Source organism: Uranotaenia lowii, chromosome 1 (assembly GCF_029784155.1).
Source record: "Uranotaenia lowii strain MFRU-FL chromosome 1, ASM2978415v1, whole genome shotgun sequence".
Lineage (NCBI taxonomy): Eukaryota > Metazoa > Arthropoda > Insecta > Diptera > Culicidae > Uranotaenia > Uranotaenia lowii.
Window position 1 is genome coordinate 130,416,424 of NC_073691.1, and position 26,358 is coordinate 130,442,781.

The following is a 26,358-nucleotide window of genomic DNA, read 5'->3' on the forward strand; positions in this document are numbered from 1 at the left end:
ATTATTCACAATCATCTGTATAACCCAACTGCTCATCACAATCAAATTTACGACCGCCCTGATCACAGATACCCATTGAGAAACCAAAGTAGCTTGTCTGTGAGACAACCCACCTCAGAATTTGCCAAAAAAGCATTCACGTATTACGGTAAGACTTGCTACAACCGACTACCTGAAAACATACGATCGGAAAGAAACATCGCCAAATTCAAAGATCTTATCAAGCGACGTACCAAAGCTAACATGGATACATACATCCAGTAAACTAAACCAACAGTCCGGTTTCCGGTAACCTGACAGCCAGCGTTCCCTTAAAAGAGAATTTTCTCACTGGGAACGCATCAAACTCCTGGATCTTCATCACTCGCGTACACCGCTAGTGACCTGTATCTAACGTCAAACTAATGCCTGTTCAAACATTTCTTATCTTCTCGCCACCAGCCACCACCGCCTCCAACACCGCCTCCACCACCAACCGCCACCACCGCCACCAGCCGAACTACTATCTTATGAAAACTGTTTACAACTTATCAATCAAAGAATCAAAAACAAAATGTAAAAATATTGTAAAATCAAATCATTCGGAAAACATTACAAAAAAGATAGAGAAAATAAAAGAGTGATGAGGAGGTTTTATGCCTTTGGGAGAAGTGGCTTGAAATTAGCTCCACTCCCAGGGGCTTTTCCCTGCTTACACATAAAAAAAATAAAATAAATAGACATCTTACTTTTCTTCAAATATTTATACAATTACTAGCTGACCCGGTAACTTCGTTTTACCCGTTACACAATAAATCGATGGAAAATGTTAAAAGTTCTTTAATTTCTTCGTACTCATGAAACAGTTTTCATGAAAATCGTCTTCAAGTTGTTCGACTTTTGTCCCGTTTCTAGTTGATTTTGTACATGAGCCCCCCTTCCATAAAAAGTGAGATTCTTGAAACTTCTATACAAACCATCTCTGGCCCAAAAAACCCTCCGATACCAAATTTCCCTTCATTCCGACCGTCCATTCATACGTGATGGTGTTACAAAGAAAATGCCTCCATTTTTATATATAAGATGTGGAGAAGAGAAAATTTTGTATGGGGACCCCCCTTGCATAGAAAGTGAGATTCTTGAAATTAATATGCAAACCATCTCTGGCCCAAAAAACCCTCGGATACCAAATTTCACTTCATTTCGACCGTCCGTTCAACCGTGATGGTGTTACAAAGAAAACGCCTCCATTTTTATATAGAAGATTTCCATTGCCGTACACTCTACACTTACTATGACTCCTCTTTTCCACGAAAGTACGAATTTTCTCAAATAATTTTTTATGATGACAGTTTTGTAGTCCTAAAGTATTGATTTTTCAGCATATAAGAAATCTCCTTATCATCTTTACAGAAATATTATAAAAACCAGCTAGGTTCTAAAGTGACGAGAATATTATAATTTTTGAGCACCAGAAAATAAGCTGTTATGATCGTTAAATCATCTTGATCTATAAAGTACGCACTGCAACATGATGTACACATTGTTCCTCAATTTTAACCATCAATTTTTTTTATTGTCCACTATAATCAATTTTAAAACGCGTTTTTACTTTAGCCTATTGGTAAGGTGTCGGAAAAGTTATCAGAAGACTGATTCAGAGTTTGATTCCTGGTCGAGGTGTTTTTTTTCTATTTCCATTTACAGGTATGTGTGAATAGTTTGTATTCTATAAACAGACTCACATAATTTTTTTATTGCTTTGTTTGATGGATCAACGACTCCCCGTTTAGTGCAAAATGCATCGAACTTGAATGGTAATTGAAAAAAAATCAGCTTTACCAGAAATCAAACTTGAGTTTTCTGATAACCTCTCCGACACCTATTCTATAGGAAAAATCGTATGATGAAAACAGTCAAGCAGTAGCTCTTTAATTCAGTTTTCATCATCGAGTTGAATTCGCTACTAGATTCTACGGCAGAAAATGCTCATCGTGCCCTGATTTATGGTGCTTATACTGCCTCAGTGGTGGTTCTCTTTGTGCCCCTACAGTAACTGATTTTCTGTTTTTGACAAAAAAAAATGCATTTTTAAACGTTTTTATCTACTTTTCCAAGTATTACCCCGTTAGGAAATGGCATTTTTAGTGTCTGATCACGAAGTAACTCAAATATTATTATTATAGCTGTTTTGTATGGTTAAATTAGCTTACTTCTTAAGGTGGCCATTATGCCCTTATCCCCCCTACCTGGTCCATAATAAGTATTTTACATTAGATAGAGATAGGGTTTGTTGCAATTTTGATTTTCCATTTATCTCTCATACAAAAAATATAGAACAAAAATGATTTAATGGAGCAGTATCCTCATACGCTTAGCTCAGAACTCTTTGGTGTCTGCTAAGAAATCTATCTCGAACTCAAAATTTATTTATCACATTTTTTTTAAAGTTTAATGCTTTTGATGGTGGCCTTAGTGTGATCCAATTTGAATGAAATTTTGTACAGTTTTGTACGATGAGAGAGTCTCAGCAATTCCTGGGATCGGGTAGTCCTTAGAGGAGCATTAAACGGTAGAAGTGATAACAGTTCTGGACAATCCACGTTATTCTGCAAGATGTCGAAAATGAAGAGTCGTTGTAAGAATGCGTGCCTTGATGCCAGCGTTGGTAGATTAGGTAGCGAGCAACGTTGTTCGTAAGGCGGAAGTTCAAGGGCGTCGTTCCAAGGTAGCTGGCGCTCTAGCGTATCTGACGAAGCATCGTTGTACTCTTTCTATTTTTTTCGGTTGCATCGCCTGATATGGTGCCCAAATTTGCACTCCAAATTTGATAATGCTACGCACAAGAGCACAATACAGTGATTTCAGACTGTAGAAATCACTAAAAAACTGCGTGTTCCGTCGTATGAAGCCAAGAACTGCGAAACTTTTGGCTACTGTCGTGGAAATGTGCTGGGAGAAGTTGAGCTTGTTGTCTAAAGTATTACCAAGGTCTTTGACGACCGATGTGCGATTCAAGTTAGTCGTTGACATTTTGTACTCAAAAGTGATGGGACTTCGTCGTCGAGTGAACGTGATGGTAGTACATTTGGAATATTAGGAGTCATGCCGTTTTGTAGCACCAATCTAGCAGACTGTCAATGTCCTTTTGGAGAGTGCAGCAGTCGACTAACGAAGAAATAGTTCGGAAATTTTTGAGGTCGTCGGCGTACAGCAATTTTTTTGACTCAAGAGTAGCAGTCAAATCATTGATAAAGAGGAGGAATATCGGGAGGTCCCAGGTGACTTCCCTGAAGCACTCCCGAGGTAATTTTGAAAGGTGTCCAGTAAACAGAGCCCAGTCTTACGAAAGCAGTTCGGCCTACAAGATACGAGGTTATCCAATTGCAGAGTCAATCAGGAAACCCCAATCGCCGGAATTTTTCAACATCCAAATCATGCGGTACCTGTTGGTTGGTTTGTTGGTTATCCACCATAGGTGCACGGCAGGTCCGTAGGAAGAACCGACTCATGGGGGGGGTTTTGGTAACTGATTTTTATCAATGATTTTTTGCCCAACAATTGACCACATACTAAATTCTTTGTCCCACACCAATTAACTGTATTGAAGAAGTAGTACCCAATAGAGAAGGCACTACATTTTTCGATACAGTTAATTATGGATGGTTCGACCGCCATGTGAGTGTGCACATGTGCCGAACGGACAAAAAATTTAGCATGTGGTTGCTCTGTTAAGTCTTCTATTGTGCGATATCGTTCCATCGATGGCTAGGTAGATTTCTTATTTTCGTTTTGTGCGGATGTTCCAACTGGATTGAGTTGTCGCATACGGTCAACGGTCAGAAATCTTGGCCTAACTATTTTCGATTATCGGAACGATGTTTTGTAATTGATTTTTATAGCCGATAATCGAAAATAGTTAGGCCAAGATTTCTGACCGTTGACCGTATGCGACAACTCAATCCAGTTGGAACATCCGCACAAAACGAAAATAAGAAATCTACCTAGCCATCGATGGAACGATATCGCACAATAGAAGACTTAACAGAGCAACCACATGCTAAATTTTTTGTCCGTTCGGCACATGTGCACACTGACATGGCGGTCGAACCATCCATAATTAACTGTATCGAAAAATGTAGTGCCTTCTCTATTGGGTACTACTTCTTCAATACAGTTAATTGGTGTGGGACAAAGAATTTAGTATGTGGTCAAGCTTCTATTTCAAATGCTCTTCGCTCTTTTCACCACCTTAGAATTTTCTTCTGATCTTCTATCCGTCTTTCATTTCAACTCTTTAACCCTCACCGATAAAGCCGCAAATTCATTTCATAAAACAAATTCACGGTGATTTCTCCTCTTAAAATATTAAAAAATTATGTTTGTAACTATATGGTTGTTCATTTTTAAGTACTTAAAAGTTTTCGTATTAATTGTAACTTTAGAAATTGGTTCTTAACCTAAAAGATGGGCTTTATTCACTTTCATCGATGGTTAAAATCTTTTAATTTGTTCAAGAGTCTGGTAGATCAAACTTAGTTGATTTCGGCTTAAAATAAGCTTTTTTAGAAGAGTCTTTCATTTTTCAAAAAAAAACTTATTCTATACTCAAATCAACAAGCCTAATCTTCCAAACTATTTTTCAAATTCAAAGATTTTATCTTTTGATGAAAATAAATCAAATTTAAAAAAAATTGCGATTAAAAATCATCAGATTTTCGGATCAAATTTTAATGAACCAAGTCAAACATTTTAGTATGAAACTGCAATACATTGCGGACCAAATAAGAGATATCTCGTTTTTTTCGCTTGTCGTTAGTTTGTTAACACAATTCAAATGTTATGAACAAAACCTCGTTCTACAAAATTTAACACAACACAGTATTTTGTTCATTGGTTCCTGAAACTTAAAATGGCAAATTTTGGTGTCCTTAATATGTTAATAATGTTGAACAATACACTGGAAAAATATAGAATTCTTTGCAGAATTTTTAGGTGAAGATATTTTTAACAGTAAAAATTTTTCGTAAAGAATCGATTCCATGATGAAAATTCTGTAGATGATTTTTTTTTTAAATTTGGGTTTTGAGGATAAAAAAAATAAATTCTACCATTTATTTGCGATTTTCAGCTGAATTGTGTTTACAAACTAATTTTGTATAAATAATTGAAATCTGGAAATTTAATTGACAAGCAATCTTAACACATTAAGTAAGGACCGCAAAGACGAGAAAACCACATATTCGGCATTCAGTATCTCAGGCACCCCTGAACTAAGTTTTAAAAACTTAGCATTTTTAAATAACGGCAATTGTTGTGTTCAATTTTGTCCAATAAAGTTTAACACTTGAATTCAGTCAATTCGAGTTAAACTTCGAAGTGTAGCACACTGTTGGCAAGTGAAAAACCAATATTTTTCGTTTGGTCTGCAATATGTTACGTTCACGATCTTTGCATTGCTCAATAATTTATGTAGATTGTAAAATTTATTTACAAGCTGAACCTTTTTCTGTATTTTGGATCTGCATTCTGAATATGAATTCTAAACCTGAATTCAAAAATTTTGCTTTGAATTTGTATCCAAATTTCCATACGATTTCCGAATCTTATTCCAGATTAGAATTTAATGAGCAAAGTTATAGAGCCGTTAGGGGAGATGAGGGCATAACGAGCACCCGAGGCATAATGAGAAGTCCATTTTTCTACATAAGTACGTATTTTCTTAAACAAATTTTCATGTGGACTTGTTTCGTACTACCTATAGTATTAATTTTTCACCAAAAAAGAAATATCCTTTTCATATTTACAGAAATATTAAATAATAACCAGCAAGGTTCTCAAGTGACGAAAACATTATAATTTTTGAGCACCACCAAATAAGCTTTTATGACCTTTAAATCATCTTGATCTGAAATGTACGCACTGCAACATGATCTACACATTGTTTTTCAATTTTCAGCATCATAAAATTTTTGATTTTTCACTTTAATCAATTGTAAAACGCGTTTTTACTTTAATTTGTTCACTAGAGGCGAACAGAGCACTTTCAATGAAGGCATATTGAGCATTTTCTGCCGGGGAATCTAGCAGCGAATTCGACTCGATGAAGTCAATTGAGTAATAGAGCTACAGCTTAACCTGTATCGTCTGATGATTTGGCCTATTGGTAAGATGTCGGAGAGGTAATCAGTAGACTCGAGTTCGATTCCTGTTCGAGGGGATTTTTTTTTTGCACATACCATTCATGATTGATTTTTTTATTGTTACATTATACGGCTAATAGCATCAAAGCATCATCCGTCAAACAAAACACCAGAAACATAATGTATGAACATGTGTTAATTCTTTGAATTCCAAAAACAGACCTAGATTATTTTGTTTTTGCTTTGTTTGATGAATCACCGTTTAGTGCAATCATGATCATAAATGATAAAAGAAGAAAAAAAAATCAACTCCACCAGGAATCGAACTCGAGCCTACTGATTATCTCTCCGACATCTAACCAATTGGCCAAATCGTCAGACGATACAAGTTGAGCTGTAGCTCTATTAGTCAATTGACTTCATCGAGTCGAATTCGCTGCTAGATTCCCCGGCAGAAAATGCTCATTATGCCTTCATTATTGGTGCTCATACTGCCTCGGGGGGTTTCTCATTATGCCTCTACAGTGACTGGTTTTCAGCTTTCGGCAAAATTTTTTAAAATGCATCTTTAAACGTTTTTATCTACTTTTTCAAGTTTCATCCAATTAGACAATAGACTATTTGAGTGTCGGAACACGAATCAATGATGTAATTCACATATTACAGCTGTTCTCTATGGTTAAATAAGCATTTTCCTTAAGGTGCCCATTATGCCCTCATCTCCCCTATTCATGAATTTATTATTTATTATCAAAATTTGGTTCGTTCATAATTAAAAATTTTGAGTGTAGAGTAAAATCTCTCGCTTGCTGTTTTGGATCCTCATGGGGGGGGGGGGGGTTTAACACCCAAACCCCCCCCCCCCCCGTTCCTACGGCCATGGTGCACGGATTCACCGCAGTTTCTGCCTAAGTACGTGTTCACGTGCATTCTTTTTTTTATATAGATTACTAATTTCGACAAATCTGCAATGCAGCGCTACACCACACCTGGACTCCATGGCTTCGTATGAACTGTTATGGAGTGAATGTATTGCGTGTATTTATGTAGGTATATTTTGGAAGATCGAGTCGATCATGTGGGCTAGTTTACTTACAGGTACTCCGGCCTCCGTGTATAATTGGCCAGCTGGCAACTGATTGAACATTCTTATTATATAGTCAGTTGTAAGAGAAAACACATTTTACCAGTCGTCACTTTTTTGCCGACACCGGGAATTGAACCCAGTACATGCCTGGCACACCAAACCAGACTTGCGCTAGACAATCCGCTAGACCACATCAGCGCTCTGAAATCAACTCAGAAGATTTTAAATATAAATAAAAAGAATGAAATATAAACAAAAAGAATACCTATTTTATAGTTAAAATTTGAAACACATTTTAGCCCCTCACAGCCAATGGGGTTTAAGTGCAAAAATGATTGATTTTGAGTTGATTATGCCAAAAGATTTTTCATATTTTTTTTTGTAGAGAAATGAATCCAACTTAGATGAAATTTCAGGGACTAGATAAGAGAAAATCGATGTTGAAAAACATGCGTCGAAATTTAAAAAAAAAAAAAAGATTTTTCATATTTTCAACTATATTTGGTGTTCACCGTTATTTTCAATGAAATTATCATTATTTAATGATATTCATAAGAGTTTCAATAAAATAGACCTTGCATTTGTTATCACAAAACATGGAGTTTCTGTCGATTTTTGTCAAAAGATTTTGATCCCTTTATAAAAAAAAGTCCGTTTAGGTTTGGAAAATAAACTTGGAGTGGAATTGATTGAGCCTCATTCGGTCACACTCCTGACTGAAAATCACTATACATCTATTTTTTTTTTTCAAAAATTTGTAGTCGTAAATGAGTTTAATTTGCATGAATTTTTCTAGGATCGTACGATTTTTAAGCAGTTGAAATTAAAAATTAACTCAGATGCGATGGTTGAAAACCTAAGGCACATCCCGATCAGTTGCTATATTCTTCCGTTCACTTTCCAAGAGGCACAGTCCATGACCGATAACTGTACGGTTATGGTAAGATTGGTAAGTTAAAAAAAAACCCTCAAAGACACCTCTAAGACTTTCCTTTTGTGGGCTTATTGTCAATTCATTGTCCATCGTACGCCACCTGGGGAAAGCCTATTTTGACACTTTCGATCAATTTTACGACCACCCACGCGTGCCGGCGACTCGGCGTGTGGCCAATCTTGATGAGCAGCAGCCTGTGGCGCTTTTTAAGTTCGCGATCCATGACGATATTTTACCTGAAATAAGAGAGAAAATGATATTCAATTAGTCACCGGTTTTTTGATGACTTAACTAGCTTGATGTGTTTGTTTGATTCAGTAGATACCACTTATCATCATCATAAGAGAAAATTTGAATCAAATTCAACATTCTATTTTCTTACGAAAGCAACATAAAATTCGACCGATTTGAAAGCTTTGCTCCCCGCCTGGGTTTGGAAACACCCAATATGGTTTAGTGAAAAATTAATTGATTTCCACTTGACTTCTTCGCCCTTCAGGTTGGGATTCATTCAAAACGCCTTTTCTCGGCGTCCGTCGTCGTCTCTTTACTTATATAGTAAGTATATAATCCAATTGCAACAGCTGAGCCGCGAGCGGAAAGAAAAGTGTACTAAATCCTGATTTATCTATTTTAATGTTGTTAGAATGATACCATGAACGAAGTAACGAATGCGACAATGTTGGGTACTAGTCGGAGAAAATTGAGATGAGACTTTCACTTTTCCACACGGTCGCGCATTTGTCACTGTTCGTCCTCCTCTCTTCCGTATCCATTTTCAGAAAGATATTTCTACAATCAACTGAATGAAAACGATGAGGACGACGACGCCCGTGATCAATGAGCTGGTTTTCTGAATAACCACTTTTATCGAGAAGTGGGGGCGCTATTTTTGGAACCTTGAAATACTGGAGGCTGGAGACCCGACGACATGAAAGCTGCCAATAAAGGTAATTTGTTATTCCCTACCCTTCAGCTTTACTCTTTAAGAACGCATAACGTTCTTCCAATATCTGAACTCTGTGATTTGCAAACTGTTGTATATGTCTATGATAATCTACACTCAATTGAAAATATTCAAAACCTCCATTTTACTACGGGGTTGCGAACTCATAACACTCGCCAGTCAGATTTCTTGCAACGAAGCCGATCCACAACATCATTAGGGCAAAAAAGAATTTCATTTATTGGACCTACTAAATACAACACCTTACCAACGGATATTAAAAACATAACCAATCGTTCCATGTTCAAAACCAAAGTGATACAGCTTTTGAAAGAAAAATTGAACCATTAAAACAGTCGATCAGTCTTTGTTTTGTTTACCTTTTGTACTTTTGTAGCGTTAATATCTAATATTATTTTTCTTAAAAATCTTGTAGTTTGTATTTTATCTTATAAAATTATTGAACATAACATAATAAAATTAGCAATAAATAAATAGTATATTAGTAAATATCGAATAATGAATCTCTTCAAAGGAAATTATTTTCCATTGAGATTTCATATTGTAGTCAATTTAGTTAAATAATACATTTCCTCGCACGACATTATAAATATTTGTGTTCTCAGCATGATTAAAATTTGCTCGCGTTTACTCTTATTATCATTTTGCTGCCAGACATGCTGAGAACAGTAGCGTCCATTACCAGGGGGCTCAATTGAGCCTTTTGGTGTGGGGGAGTGTGGTGGGCCACTACAAAATTAAAAAAAAAAAAAAAATCCACAGAAGTCGGTATGCGAAACAATCTAAATAGTTCAAGGAGTGAATGATATTCGTAGAAAAAAATTGGAGACCTGTCATCATCAATCATTTTTCCAGGTTGATGAGTATGAGGGAAAGCAGTTTTTAACACGCACGTCTCTCACAATATTAGACCAATAACTTATGTTTTTTTGTTTACATTTTAAAGCTTTTTTATTTCAGTGTTGCCACATTTTTGTTTTTATTTTATTTTTATAATTATTCTGTATCTTCATCTCATCTCCACGGGTGGTTTTAGCATTTAAGGCCCTCATGGACAGATGGATGTAGATGCCAAAATAATCAATTTTAAATTAAGACCATCAATCGCATGTTACTCAAATATGTTCCTCAGACGAGCTTCAGTTTAACGTTACTTAAGTCTGAAAAAAACAAATCCGAAAAAACATGCTTCGGAAAAAAGACTGTAGATCAGCTACGGAATGCTCAAAAAACTTTACTTAGTGTCCAAGAAATAAGAAGCTCAACGTTGCACATATGGATATATATATTTTTTTAATTTGTTAAGATCATGACCACAAAAATGCAAAAATGTGGTGTGAAAATCGTACTTTTCAATAAATGAATCGTCAAAACTGTTTATATCACACCAGATAAATTTTGAAAAAAGGATTGAAAAGTTGACGTGATTTGGTTCATTTATGCATCGACACACACAGATTTTTTGACAAATTTTCAAAGCTAGCTGTTTTTCAAACTTTATGTTAATTTGAAATTTCTCAGATTGTCTTGCACTGTTGTTGTTGTATGTTTGTTTTTAGAGGGTTTTTAGCTTTCAACTTTTACCCTCAGGTGCACTTAAAATCAACTTTGCACTGGTTTTTGAGTATATTAACGTTTGAATCAAATTTGAAATTCACTTAGGAATTTTATCAATTTGGTTTCAATATTTAGTTCAAATTCAGTCAATTTTATTCAATAGATTCAATCATTCCTGATACATCTCATAGAGAAGTTAAGTTACAGTTCGATTGATACTCATAGGTCCAAAAGCAAATGTTAGGTACAAAACGAATGCTAACAATTAAGTGTTACGCGATAATTTTTAGTGATAGATAAATATCCTCTACGCAATTTCCCCAGAATTACTTTGCGTACTGATGAGCAGTACATTTAGTTGCAGTTATTTCCGTTTCGACAGAAAAACTAGAAAAATTGAAAAAAAAGAAGATTGAAAAAACACACCAGACCTGTTATAACCGCTCACAAAACAAACTGCACATTAATTGGATGTGGTGCGGAAAACATAACAAAATAAACATCGCATCGTTGCAGTGCAACTGTTGCAGTGAAGGGCTCCCTAGGCTAATAGAAGGAGTAGATAGTGGGAGTCGGGAAAAGAAATGTCAGAGTAAATATACCCGCTCGGATTCGTTGGTGCGCAATGGAAAATAACACCATTCATCATTCTGGCCGGGCTGTGCAGTAAACCAGACGGAACAACTTCTAAATATGTAGAGTGTTATGGAAGGAAGGAGAATAACCCTAACCCTAACTGCAACAACACAACAAGACGCTTCTTGATCATGGGTTTGTACCAAACTATGTGAGAAACTATAAAAAAAAATCGTTCGCTCAAGAGCTCCGAAGGGGAAACATGAAACAGATTGCTCTGAAATTGATTAATTCTTTTGCATGAAAACCATCATTTTTTCTTCAATTCTAACCTCAATTGAATAAATCGTTGTGCATGTGGATTGATGTTTGCAATGGAAAGAATCTTTCAAAGCTCATTATGATTCACAGTTCGAAGTTCATATTTAGTTCTTTTCCTGTATTTGAATTGAAAAAACTCAACAAATCACAATTTAACTACAAAAATCATGTTATGTTATGTTATCATCACATTGTTTGGAAATCAAAGGGCGCATTGCAAGTTCAAAAGAACAACAAACTAGTGGAGTACTGCCTTTCTTGGATCTTATTCTGAATTCAAATGTTCCTATCTGTATGGTCAGTTCTGATGAGATAATCTTAACATTAAGGACTCATTTTCGTCATTCCGAGTTTATTTAGGCTCATCCATCTGTACCAATCAGTATCGAGCCGTTTCTTTTTATTTACTGCAGCACTTCTAGTAGTCGTTGAGTGAGTTGTTTGTAGAACATTGTGAAAACAACAACATGGTGATCGGTAGATCGCTCTACCCCCATTGACCAGCACATAAGGTCACTTGTGTATCCCGAGATGGCCGAACAGAAAATCAAATTGACCACATCTGCATCAGCCGAAAATCGAGAAGAAGCCTTCTTGATATCCGCAACAAACGAAGCGCAGACATTACATCTGACCATCAACTCGTCCTTGGCGAAATACGACTGAAAGTTACGCGTGTCCAATGGCGCGAGGAGAAAGTCGGGTGTCGATACGACGTCCGCCGGTTGAATCCAGAGGTGAAAAGGGCATATGTTGAACAGCTAGAATCCCGAGCCTCGGAGCTGCCGAAAGATGGAACAGTCGAAGAACAATGGTGTAGAATCAAGCATGCCTTTATCACGACGAGCCATGGTACTCTCGGTAAAGTTTGTGAAAGAAGAAGTGAATGGGTGTCGGATGAAACTTGGAGGATGGTCGATGATCGGAGAAAGGCGAAAGTCGGTATTAAGCAGGCATGAATCGGGTCAACCAAAGCAGCAGCTCGCTTACGATATACGGAGCTGGAAACGAGCTTGTGGACGAGGCAAGAGAGCCTGGACAAACTCCCTAGCCGAAGAGGCACATTTCTCGCCGTCTCAGTGGTGCAAGGACTAATGAAAGAATGCCGCTAAAAGACCGAGCAGGTCAGTTATTGACCGATCGAACAGATCAGCTCAAACGATGGATTGAGAACTTCGAACAACGCTTCCGAGTCACGAATAGCGATGGCCAACAGAGCCCGCAGCGCGAAGCGCCAAGTAAGGCGCATAAATGGCGTCAACTCGGAAGCGGAAGCCCGGAAATCCAACAAAGCACCTGGGATCGATTGCATCCCTGCTGAAATGCTGGAAACCGACCCTGCCTTGTCGGCACAAATGTTTACGCTTTACGCTTTACGCTGACATCTGGGATACTGCAACTGACAAAGTGCGGTAGATATTTACAACCCTCAAAGTACTCTGCAAAGTGATCCTGAACAGGATTCAGGAGAAAATCGAGGCTATATTCCGACGGCAACAAGCTGGATTCCGATCCGGACGATCATGTGTGGACCACATCACAAAGCTACAAATCATACTGGAACAAATCAGTGAATTCCAGGACTCTCTTCAGCTGGTGTTCGTTGATTTCGAAAAAAGCATTCGACCGACTTAACCATGAAAACATCTGGACGGCTCTAAGGCGACGAGGAGTCCCAGAGAAACTAGTCCATCTCATCGAAGCACAGTACGAGGCATTTTCGTGCAAGGTCTTGCACGACGCCGTCTTGTCCAAACCAATCCCGGTAACTGCTGGAGTGAGACAAGGAAGTATCTTATCACCGCTAATTCTTCTAATCGTAATGGATGAGATTCTGACGGGATCGATCGACGGTGCACCGAACCGAGGATTGCCGTGGAATCCTTCAACAATGTTGCAGTTGAACCATACTAACCTGGCTGACGATGTTGTTTTGCTTGCCCAAACACAACCGGATATGCAGAGCAAACTCGACGACCTCACCGAAAGCTCCAAGGCAGCAGGTCTCAAAGTCAATGTCGGAATGACCAAGTCGATGGATATCAACACAGAAGATCCCTCCAGTTTCATGGTAGCTGGGCAACAGGTTCGGAAAGTGGAGTGCTTCCAGTATCCGGATAACGCCTGATGGTGGTACCAGGAAAGATATCGAAACCCGGATCAGAAAGACCCGATTTGCATTTGCGAGTCTCCGAAACATCTGGCGATCACGTCAGATCTTTCTACGAACTTAGATCCGAATCTTCAACTTAAACGTCAAATCCGTATTGCTGTACGGGTGTGAAACTTGGTGCACATATGCGGTGACGACGCAAAAACTGCAAGTTTTTGTGAATCGCTGCCTGCGGAACATCATCCGCGCTTGGTGGCCTGGCAACTGGATCTCAAACGTTGAACTTCATCGCCGGTGTCATCAAAAGGCGCTAGAAATCGAGATTCGGGAACGTAAGTGGAGATGGATTGGGCACACGCTGCGAAGAGATGAAAACGAGATTTGCAGAGAGGCGCTTGACTGGAATCCAAATGGGCATCGAAGAAGAGGCAGGCCCAAATGCTCGTGGCGGCGAAGTCTAGCTGCTGAAATCCGCACAGTTGACGAGAACCTTGGCTGGCAGCAAGTGAAGACGCTGGCTCCGGATCGCCAGCAGTGGAGATCTTTTATCTCAGCCCTATGCGTCGGTCAATCGGCGCCGGACCCTTAGGTAGGTAGGTAGGCTTCCAGGGTGCGCCCATAAAAAAAGAAACGATGCAAAATCAAAGATTTCAAGAATTCATAGAGGATCTCCAAAGAAATTGTTTTATTTGGATGCACCCGAATAAGGTTTCAAGCCGCCAAACTTCCAGTAGTGTCATATTAACACTCAAGAGCGGATTAGGGTTAAAATTGCGATTTTCTTGATTTTTTTTATTAGGAAGTCTTTCCTAGTTGTCATATTTCCCATTTTTCGGTTCAGGTTGGCGAACATCATGATTTTTTTTCTAATACTTTTTTCCGAGGTCGAAGGAAAAAAAATAATAAAAAAAAAATAAAAAAAAGGAAAAAAAAATAAAAAAAAATAAAAAAAAATAAAAAAAAATAAAAAAATAAAAAAAAATAAAAAAAAATAAAGAAAAATAAAAAAAAATAAAAAAAAAATAAAATTTAAAAAAAATTAAAAAAAATAAAACTAAAAAAAAAATAGAAAAAAAATAAAAAAAACATAAAAAAATAAAAAAAATAAAAAAAATAAAAAAAAATTAAAAAAAAATAAAAAAAATAAAAAACAAATAAAAAAAAAATAAAAAAAAATAAAAAAAAATTATAAAAAAAAAATTAAAAAAAATAAAAAAAAATAAAAAAAAATTAAAAAAAAAAATTAAATTAAAAAAAAATAAAAAAAAATTAAAAATTAAAACAAAATAAAAATAAAAATTTAAAAAAAAAATAAAAAAAATAAAAGCACGGTATCGCATAGTCTACTGCAAAGATTACCGTTTCTCTCCCAACAAGCGCCAATTCCTGCTGGGTTCGAATGTTACAGTTAATTTGAAAATTCATTTGCTCAGCACTAATATTGAAACTGGAAAGTTAACCATCGCGAAAGTAAAGTATACACCAACTTTTATTTGCAAAAAAAAGTTGTCTAGCTCTTCGGGTCGGAAACCCTGAGTGGAGCTGGCCTTCGGTAGGAAGCTTGAAAAGTTTTGTGCTATCGAAGGTCAACAAGGAAATCGTAGCTTCTCTCTCTGCCACCTTTTTCCAGAAGGCAAAATGTGCCCGTTTACCGAAAATTAACCTTGAACTCAGTTTTTTTTCATTGGACATCTTTCTACATCAGCAACAATTCTCTCGCACAGTTTTGATAATCAAATTTTAGCTGCGGCTGAAAATCGGGAAAGAAAAACTTGATAATTTATTCTACCAGGAAAATTCAGTGCTTTGTTTTCGCTTTTATTGGAATCGTTCTATTCGGAATTTATATGCATGTAATGTTAAATCGGATAGACGGGTTGGTTTTTTTTTATGTTCCTGTTTCCATCATGTAGTGAAAAGAGCATTCCGATTTAAATCCATCGTCGAGCTAGCCAGTATCAGAAAATCGCGACACCAGCCAGTGCCTGAAAAGGTAACACAAAACCGGAAGGGTGCAATTTAACGCTTCGTTAAATAATGAGTCACGTTTTCGGTTTCGTTGGTAAAGTTGTTCTGTTTTTTTTGCTGTCGGAACTAAGTCTGATGCTTTGGGTTTTAGTTTATTTTGGTTTAAGTTTATTAATATAGTTTGTTCAAGCTGAAGAGTGCAAAAAAAAAAAAAGTATATCTATATAGATACCTAGAATGGTCTTCAATAAATAATTTAAAATCAAGTGTTTAGGTTTAGAGCAATATTTTGTTCTACAAAGTTATAGAATACGCAAAAATATGAAACTTTGTTGAAAACATCAATCAATCTCTGCTCAGAGCAGAGTTATAGAGGTTTTATTTCAAAAGTTATTTCAAAATTTCTATAAAGTAGTTTTATAAACTTAACTACAGGTTCCGGCAATTGAAGAGCTACATTGAAATAAACATATAAATTGATCAAAAGAACAACTTTTTATTTCAAATTCATTCAATTCCTCTTGAAAACAAATAACTTTTTCAAAATTGGTTGGTAAAGTTCAACTTGTTCGCCCTTGAGTTTAAACACTCGCCGCAGGCGATCGAGGAATCGAATGAGGCCCGCAGGTGTTCTTGTTGTATTTTATCCCAGGCTGCCACGAGATGTCGCTTCAGGACCTCCACATCTTCATGTTTTTTAGAGCAGACTTCGGCCTCCAACATACTCCAAACAGCGAAGTCCATAGGGTTCAGGTCTGGCGAACTCGCCGGCTCAGAGCTCGCAATGAACCCTGGAAAATGTTGCGCAATCCAAAGTCGGGTATTCTTCGCTTTGTGAGCCGGCGCCGAGTCCTGTTGGAAAACCCAATCCCTGAAACCAAAATGTCGACGTGTCCAAGGTTCGACGACATTCTGTAGAATTAGAGGAACTAGTTCTCGATATGTATTTTGGTTGATCTTCACTTCTTCAGGGACAAAAACCAGCGGAGTCCGGCCATCACGGGTGATTCCGGCCCAAACCATCACCGATGCTGGTTTATATCGCCGGGTGGCCGTCAGCAAGTCGGCATGGCTTCGTGATCTGTCTGGCAACCAAACTCTGTCATTCTGCTTATTCACGAACTGCTGTACGGTGAAGAGCTCTAGTCGGTAATCACGATATTCTTCAACCTTCCTTCCGCGGCCCTCTTCAGCAGCGCCTTCGCTCTTTTTACCCGTTCTTATTTCTGCTTCACCGTAAGATCTTGAACCTTTTGGATCTTGTAGGGCTTGGTCTGAAGTTTATCTTTCAGGATCCAATGGAAACTTCGATCTGATTTGTTGAGATCCCCTGCAATTTAGTGGCTACTACGACGAGGATTTCTTTTAAGGCGCTTCATGACGATCTTCGCCATGGCAGGTGTCACCACAGTAAGTCGGCGTCCCCCACCATGCCGTTTTTTGGCACTTCCGGTCTCCAGGTATCTTTTAACTGTACGGTATACAAAACTTCTGCACAAACCTACATATATCGGACAGCTCACGAACTATGTCCTATGCCGTTTGCCAGCTAGGTAAAAGGCAACCACAACGCTACGTTTTGTTCGAGATCCATTTTTCCGGATAACACCTGATTACAAAAGTAACACTAACATCCAATGACAGCTAAGACTTAATGTAAACAAAGCGACGAGGGGTCGTTCATTACTGTTTCGTGTGCAACGAAATAAATACTATTGAAGTAATGTAGCAGTTCAATTTCCAGACCCTGTATTGTTAGGTGAGGATTTACATGAATGAGATGCTCAAAATATTTATTTAGTAATTCAAATCACACATTTTGCACAAGATTTCATCATTCTACGACGTTTCCTAGCAAACTTATTGCAACTTTACGTTTTATTTTTTTACCACTTTAGCAGCGTCTATTGCCAAGACGTAAGTAGCTCAAATGGAGAAGCAATCAGTGCTGCACAAGGTTCCAAGCACGCTGGAGCCCATTTCGTCACGTTCACCGTGGTGAAAATGTTTGACAGTTGACTAACAAAATAACACACAACTCGCTCCAAATCGCATTTCAACAATTTTAATGTTTATACCTAATGCATCTATCATTTTTCACTTTAAACACATACAGGATTTTAATGAAACTTGATGTTTCCTCAAAGAGATTCCTTTTACCCATCTCTAAGAGTACATCTCCCGAGGACATGGCGGCTAGCATCTCACAAATACTAAAACCACCAACCTACAGAAAGTGTACTCTGTATGCCGTGTCCGGGATTCCATCTCATGACCGTTGGCTTAGAAAACATGTAGCTATTCTCTTAGCTACAAAAAAAAAATACAAAATCGACATTAATCTCCAAAATTACATAAAAATAAATAAAAAGATAGGAATGGCAAAAAATTCGGAAACGACAAAAAGTACTCATTGGACAAAAATGGCAAAAACAAACAAAAATACGAACAAAATCAAAATGACAAAAAAAAAGAAAATGTTAAGATATTTATAAAGTCGCGAATACCATAAGGATATTAAAACGACTTTAATAAAAAGAAATATCTTACATTATATCGAAGATAAATACCCTACACTCTCCTACGTACATTTAAAAAAATGACTAAAAAATTTTCACTAGCAATTTTTTTCTGGTTGGACATTTCCGGTTATTCAGCTGCCCTTAGGAAAAGCACAATTGATGCGTCGTCGTTGGATGTTGGCCTCCTTACCATGGGTCTGGAGCGTTAAACGACTTGGCAATAAAGTTTCAATTTAATTACACACCATAAAAATGCAAACAATAAGACGCTTTGTTTGAGTTGAGTTTCCAGTTGAAGTGAACCGAGTGCGGAAAATTTTTCACATTTTTTCGATTTCAAAAGGTTTTACTAAAACCTGTTTATAAACATGTGTCAAGCGGTCAAGCCTCCGAACATAATTTCAAGCTCAAGAGGCCACTGGCTGGAATTGCAGTCATTTTTCCAAGCCATTCCTAAATAATCTCTTATGTCAATGTCACTAGGGAGACTGTTACATTCCAGAGCGCGGAAAGTGAAAACAAAACAATAAAGCCAGATTTTCTAAACATACTGCTTCAAGTGAGCGCTGCCTAGTGCACAATATTCATATTTATGGTGATCCAGAACTCACTGCTCGGGGCATACCTTCTCCATACATGCATACATACATAAACATACTTATGCTGCAGCACTTCCAAAACAGAGACAAAGCCATAAATCTTGTGTCGCACACGCTTTTTCGAGATTCGGCATGACGTCGCGTATGGCCCGAGAGCCATCAGAGTTCTGTTCCTAAACGTCTTTCGAGTTTTGAACTAAGCCCATGCACGGGCTCCGCAAGGAAAAGTTATGAATTCACTTGGTGACATTTATTGCTGCCGAAACAATGTGACATGTACAACCTCTGCGCGTTTAGTGAATAGAAGTTTTTTTTACTTCCCGGTGGAGGAAAGGAGATAGTCCATGAACAACGCTCACATTTTGAAGAATGATAAGATGGGTTTTGTTTGTTTTGTCTAGTGTTTTTTTTTTTTATTTTTTTTTTTCAGTTTTATTTATCAGTTTATTGTCGTTTAGTATAACTTAACTTATGTACAAATATCAATACATTTTAGATTGTCAAATGAAAATCTAATGCATTTAAATCTACATTGAAACTGCAGTCATTTACAAAAAGAATGAATTTTGCTAATAATTTCAAAATTTCTATGCGTTTTGACCACCCTATTCTGTCCAGCATCGGCGAGCACAGATCATTCACTAAAATTGGTTGATGACCATCGAACAGCATGTTGATTTTTTGTTGAAGCAAGCGCGCACCGGCTCTTACTCGTTGACAGCAGAAAAATTTGTGAGCTATTGTTTCCACCTCGCCACAATACTCACAGTTTTCGTTGGGTACCCGTTGCAGTGTGCATAGCAGTTTACGATGAACTGTCTTTTCGTTTGTCCAGATGTACAACAGATGTCCAGATGTTTCCAAGATTGTATTTTGGTCGAAAATTCTCGTATAAAACGCAATGCGTAAAAAGTACTCATTGAGTGTTGGACAAAATTTGCGGCCTTTGAATTGCAATAACTTTTTTACTTCAAGTCCAATCGAGTTACAGTCTTCGGGTGAAATATTTGTCTCAGCATAGGCTCTAAGAAAATCAACCATCAAAAACAATCGGCTTGTGAATCACAAGTTGTGATGAAAAAAGTTATTGATGAAAAACCAGTATTTTTCGTTCCTTCCGGGCAAAATACCTTAAAATTTTATTCACGTTTGAGACTCAAGCAACCCCTCCCTATGGTCAGATCTTCCTGAAATTTGGCATGTGACCTCTTGGTAAGCTAGTAAATAATTTTGACTTGGAGCGATTGAGATTTATCATGTTTCATTCTTCCTATACTACGTCTCGGTCTCGGTACGTCTCGGTGGTCGAGTGGTTAGCGTGGTAAGACGGTAATCGCTGGTCCACTGATGGCATGGGTTCGATTCCCATCTTGGTACTGGGTATTAAATGTTAATCTTAAGTTGTCCGCGTCATTTATTCAGTCTGTAAAGCCTAAATCGGCTAAGACGGTGTATGTCTTTTCACTATGATAAGTGTACTGCAGTTCGTTAAAATAATTTAAAAATACAAAAAATACTGTTATGGTAAAGTAGCCATAACTTCTTCAATTATTAACCGATTTTGATAAATAACCACTTGAAATCTTTGTTTTAAATTGACATTTAAGCACAAAAGATAATCAGATTTTTTAAATGTTACCATCGAGTCTAAAACTTTCGCTAAAACAAAATTTTCTCTAAAAAAATGCGTTTTTATAATTTTTTCTATCATAAAGTCACTAATATCAACAATACTGTTAATCATACGCAAAAACAATGTTCAGATGATCGATAGAAAATTTATTCACCTTCAATATGCAAAAGAGGGATTTCAATTTACTGTTATGCCGTCCGAGATATTTTCATCTAAGTACAAGAACTTTTTTTATTTTTCCAAAATTTCATATTTGGAGCATAACTCAAAAACGGTTCTACTGAGATTTTTTTGAATTTCATTTTCGGATTCAGCGCCCGATTTTACATTAAAAATATTGGTCAGTCAATCAAGTTCAAGATTTTTTTTAAAAATTTTGTAAACTAGTGTTATTATTCCATATTCCACATCTTTATTCTCCATCCTACAAATTTCATTAAATTTTTGCATATCCTTCATCTAATCTCTACATTCCTTCTCAACTTTATTCTCAATAGTATCTACAGTTTACAGACTTTTGTTTTTTTCTAAAATACAAAATTTTATATTCCAAATATCCCTCATCTCAATTCTGCATTCCAATCTCTGCAAAAGCTTTTCAAAGCTTAAAATTTTATTTATTTTCTGCATATTCTTCATCCAGTCCGAAAATATTTTTCACAATAGCCTTCCCAAATTGGGCTTTTCCTGTCGCTTTTCTTTTGTTTACCAGAGCTTGAACAATCCGAATAAATTCTTAGCAACAGTTTTCACAAACTGTGCTTTTCTTGTCACTCTGTCTCTGTTTACCAGAGGCAGAACAATTCGATAGAAACAGCGATTCTTAGAAACAGCCTTCCCAACCAGAAGGCTAATTCAAAAGAAACAATCAGCACCAGTAGCCTTAAAAATCCAAATCCAAATAAAAAAACAGAAGCAGCTGCCTTAAAAATCTGCGCTTCCTTAGCCAATTCGGTCTTTTTCCACCAGAAGACCAAATTAAAAAAAAAAATCAGCAACAGCAGCCTTAAAAATATGTACTTCCTTAGCCAATTTCGTTTATTCTCATCGGAAGGCCAAATCGAAGCAGACAATCAGCAACAGCAGCCTTAAATGTACACTTCCTAAACCAATACTGTCTTCTTCCATCAGTAGGCTCAATCAATGTGAACAATCTGCAGGAGCTGCCTGAAAATCTGTGCATCCAAATCCATTCGATCTTTTTCCACTGGGAAGCCAAATCAAAACCAACAAAGAGCAGCAACAGTCTTAAAAATCTGCGCTTCCAAAGCCATTTCGTTTTTTCCACCGGAAAGCAAAATCGTAACAATCAGCAGTAGCAGCCTTAAAAATCAGCGCTTCCAAAGCCATTCCACCTTTATCCACCGTAAGGCCAAATCATAACAAACAATCATCAGCAGCAGCCTTAATAAATCTGCGCTTCCAAAGCAATTCCGTCTTTTTCCAGTGGCCGAATCAGAAACAATTTTGTTCGTAGCAGCCATCTTTAAAATCTGTGCTCCCTGTGCCAATCCGTCATCCTACAGGAGGCAAAATCAAAACAATTTTGTTCATAGCAGCAGCCTGGGACTTGGACATTCGGCCGAAGGCCGATTGGCAGAAAGATTTGAGGCCGAAGGTAGCTAACCCGATTGGGTCTATCGGCCTTTTACGACGGCCTGATGACCATTCGGCATATCGTCCATTCGGCCTGATGACCATTCGGCCTAACATGCAGACAAGTGTAAAAGATTTGTTATTGACCTAGCAACCATTCATTATGATCATTCGGCCTAATGACCATTCGGCATAACTGCCATTGGCCCCAACATGCAAACATGGGTTAACATGTCTTATCGGCCTGGTATACATTCGACCTAACGACCATTCGGACGACGATTCGACCTTGCGACCATTTGGCCAAACGACATTCGGTCTTATGACCATTCGGCCGAACATTCTTTTGGCCTTGCGTCTTTTCAGCCTAACAGCCTTCGGCTGGATAACCGTCGACCGAATAACCCATTCGGACTAGTTGCCTATTCGGCCAGATAACGCATTCGGCCTAAAGTTCATCGGCCGAATGACCTTCGGCCGTATGGTTTTCGGCCTCATGACTTTCGGCTGAATGACGCAGCCTCTTCAAAATCTTGGCTCTTTGTGTCAGTCCGTCTTTCTACACCCAAAATTCAGCCTCTGTGCCAATGGCGTGTAGTCAATTTCATAGCATCATTGGTACAAGAAGATAACGCGACCGGCACTGATTCGATTTGCGCCCACCGGCATTAACCTCCCAGCGCAACCGAATTGCGTATGTCTGAATGAAACAAAATAAAAACGTTTTCGCGTCCCTCCCCATCGCATCACAAGCCGAAGAAGGATGGAAAAAAATACCGGCCAACACCAGGCAGCACTGTGCGTGTGAATGTAGCAAAAGCAACAACAAAAACATTCCTTCAATTCACAGGCAAACAACACCGGCCAAGCTGCCCGGCTTTATCAGCTGTGTATATGTAGCGTGTGTATGTAATAGCAGGCAGTAAGCAAAGCACAGTTCTCATTCAATGGGTTTCCCGTTCCTTCACTCCCGTTCCCTTTCCCGTTTCCATCTTAAGGCAAAGGAATGCATTGAAAGGAGGCCAAACGCCGGCAAGCCGCTGTTGTACGTTTTTTGTGATTGATCGGTAACAGAAAGCCTATGACAAATATACCTCGTCCTGCATGAAGCTCGAATAGTACACTGGTTAGAATGTCGGACTGGAAAGACGATACAATTGGTGATGTGAGTTCGATTCTCACTACAGCGCTGTGGTTTTAATTTTAATTTTCTTGTTTCTGGGATGAATTATCCAATAGGAAGGAAATCCCATAAAATGTTTTTCTTGTTTCGCTTGAATGTAGTGGTCATCATTTTGGTTGGGAGCCGAGTCCTTATGCCAGTTACGGTTTTTCAAACATACCGTCTTCGGCACAGTGCACATTTCAGAGCATTATCGGCACAGAGATTTGCTAAAAAGGCATTGGATTTTTGCAACCTCTTCTATGGGTGTACCGGAGGCCGAATCAGAAGTAAATTTTTCGTAGCAGCAGCCTTGACAATCTGCGCTCCAACCACACCATATATTGTCGTGATTTTACGATTCTTATGAATCTCAATTCAGAGATTCACTTAGACACGTCTTTCACTCACAAGAATAGATCAATGACTGATTTTGTTTTGTTTGTTTTGCTTAGGGTTGCCAAAATAACAAACGTTGCCATAGACATTTATTTCATTTTATTTATCTCCAGTGCTGCCGAATACAACATTAATTTTATTTTATTTTTTATTAAATTTGATTTATTTTACGCATATCCTTCATCTCATCCCTACAATAACTTGATAAACAGATTGTTTAAACGTCTTAATTTGTAGCAAACAGAAAGAAGCTTTGATGATTGTTTATAGTCTTTTATATTAGAAAGCTTTAAAAGTGCTCGAAAGTTCTGTTAAAACTCCTCTCCTTCTCCATAGTTTGATTTGAACAACTCGATCAGCAAACATTTTGCAAACTTGACGGCCTATAAGGCTGTTTCGAGCATCTAGGCATAAAGAAGAACATATGCTCTTTTATTATGGCACTTCCTCCTAAGATGGGCTTGTTTCGGCTAAAATGTGAACGACCTAATATGTCGGTTCTAAATTTCAAAATGACTTAAAAACTCAGAATGATTTAAGTCGAACTCGATGTTCTAGGAACGGTGATACTTTAAATAAATATGTTTTTTCGCAACGTTACCTTGAAGTTGTTTGTATGCGTCGAATTTGACTCATAAGAATTTTGTCATTTTTGTTGAAAAGTTTGTACAGTTTGTCATAGAAATTTAATATTTATTCTACACCCATAGAAGAGGTTGCAAAAATCCAATGCCTATTTAGCATATCTCTGTGCCGATAATGCGCTGAAATGTGCACTGTGCCGAAGACGGTATGTTTGAAAAACCGTAACTGGCATAAGGACTCGGCTCCCAACCAAAATGATGACCACTACATTCAAGCGAAACAAGAAAAACCTATTCCTATTGGATAATTCATCCCAGAAACAAAAAAAATAAAAATTAAAACCACAGCGCCGTAGTGAGAATCGAACTCAAATTACCAATCATAGCGTCTTGCCAGACCGGCATTTTAACCAGTGTACTATTCAAGCTTCATACAGGACGAGGGATATTTGTCATAGGCTTTCTGTCACCGATCAATCGAAAAAAACGCACAACGGCGGCTTCCCGGCGTTTGGCCTTCTTTCAATGCATTCCTTTGTCTTTCGATGGAAACGGGAAAGGGAACGGGAGTGAAGGAACGGGAAACCCATTGAATGAGAACTGTGCTTTGCTTACTGCCTGCTATTACATACACACGCTACATATACACAGCTGCCAAAGCCGGGCAGCTTGTTTTGTTATGGAAACGGGAAAGGGAACGGGAGTGAAGGAAACGGGAAACCCATTGAATGAGAACTGTGTTTGCTTACCGTCTGCTATTACATACACACGCTACATATACACAGCTGCTAAAGCCGGGCAGCTTGGCCGGTGCGTGGTTGTTTGCCGGTAAATTGAAGGAATGTTTTTTTTGTTGCTTTTACTGCATACACACGCACAGCTTGGCCGTGGTTTGCCGGTGCCAGTGGATTGAATTAGAAGGATATTTTTGTTGTTGCTTTTGCTACATTCACACGCACAGTGCTCGGTTCGCTGGCTGCCTGGTGTTGGCCGGTATTTATTTCTATCCTTCTTCGTCTTGTGATGCGATAGGGAGGGACGTGCAAACGTTTTTATTTTGTTTCTTTCAGACATACGCAATTCGGTTAACTTGGGAGATTAATGCCAGTGGGAGCAAATCGAATCAGCACCGGTCGCGTTATCTTCTTGTACCAATGATGCTATGTAATTGACTACACGCCATTGGCACAGAGGCTGAATTTTGGGTGTATTTATTCCTTGAGTATTTCAAATAAACGGGAATCGCCGAAAACGGTAGTTTTTTGCCGAATTTTCTACAGTACTTCTTTTAAGTTCAAAGGTTTCTTACAGCGATCGGTTTACTGTTATTTTGCAAAGTGACAAACATGTTCTAATGAAAAGTAAAAAATCTGCTCAGTAGAAACAACCAGAATTCTATCATATTTATCGAATAAACAGTCAAAAGATAACCGGGCAATCGGTAATTTTTTAACAAATTTCGGAAATTTAAACCGATCAGCTGAATATTTTAACCGAACAAACCGAAGAAGTTCGTCGGTAAAAAAATGTAAATTACCCATCTTGTAGTTTTCCGATTACTGGGCAGAATAACTGCCGGATCTTGTAGAACTAGTATTGTAGTCAAAGTCTCTCATTATTGTTTCTATACGAACAAGTAAACTTGGTAAAGTGAAGCGGGTTTAAGTTTATGTAACAACTTGATCTGTATATGAAATGGATGTTTTAAAAGGACTGTAATCCATGTTTTTTAAATTCATCTTTAGTATTCTTCAACCTTCAACGAACGAAGGTAGACGTAATTTACGAACAGACCCCATCGTCAAGCCGGATCTGAAATACCATTTTTCTTCGTCCAAATGTTCACAACTCCGATGGCGGAGCCGTTCTTCACTTTCCCCTTTCCATCGGAGCGTGGTTGGTTTATTAACAGAAAATTGAATAATTGTTGAATGTCTTAGCTGGCGGAGGAGGTGGAAACTGTTTACGTATCTTTTTTTCAATTTTCAGAAGTGGAAAACAACAAAATTTACCACTGACAGACGGCGGGCAGCGAGATAGACGAAAACATTATGGTTGAAAATAAGAAATTCCCAAAATGCTCAATTCGCCTAATGGTGCGGAAAACCGAAAGTCGAAGCAACAAGTTTCATTTTTGTTTTTTCGTTCAAGATAACCATTACTCGATGGTTGTTCAAAATTGTGTTTTTCTCATGCAACGACGCTGTACATCTGTTAT

At 37.9% G+C, this 26,358-nt stretch overlaps 2 protein-coding genes across 2 annotated transcripts in view; both read right to left on the minus strand.

Annotated features, from left to right (window-relative positions):
- Positions 1-26,358, minus strand: part of LOC129740016 (mitochondrial dicarboxylate carrier) — a 321,675-nt gene that overhangs the window by 125,172 nt on the left and 170,145 nt on the right. The gene's annotated exons all lie outside the window — the stretch shown is intronic.
- Positions 8,253-26,358, minus strand: part of LOC129740015 (uncharacterized) — a 68,104-nt gene continuing 49,998 nt past the window's right edge. The window contains exon 2 of the mRNA XM_055731596.1: positions 8,253-8,379. Within this exon, the coding sequence (XP_055587571.1) occupies positions 8,279-8,379 (101 nt within the window). The 3' untranslated portion in view covers positions 8,253-8,278. The remainder of the gene's footprint in view (positions 8,380-26,358) is intronic.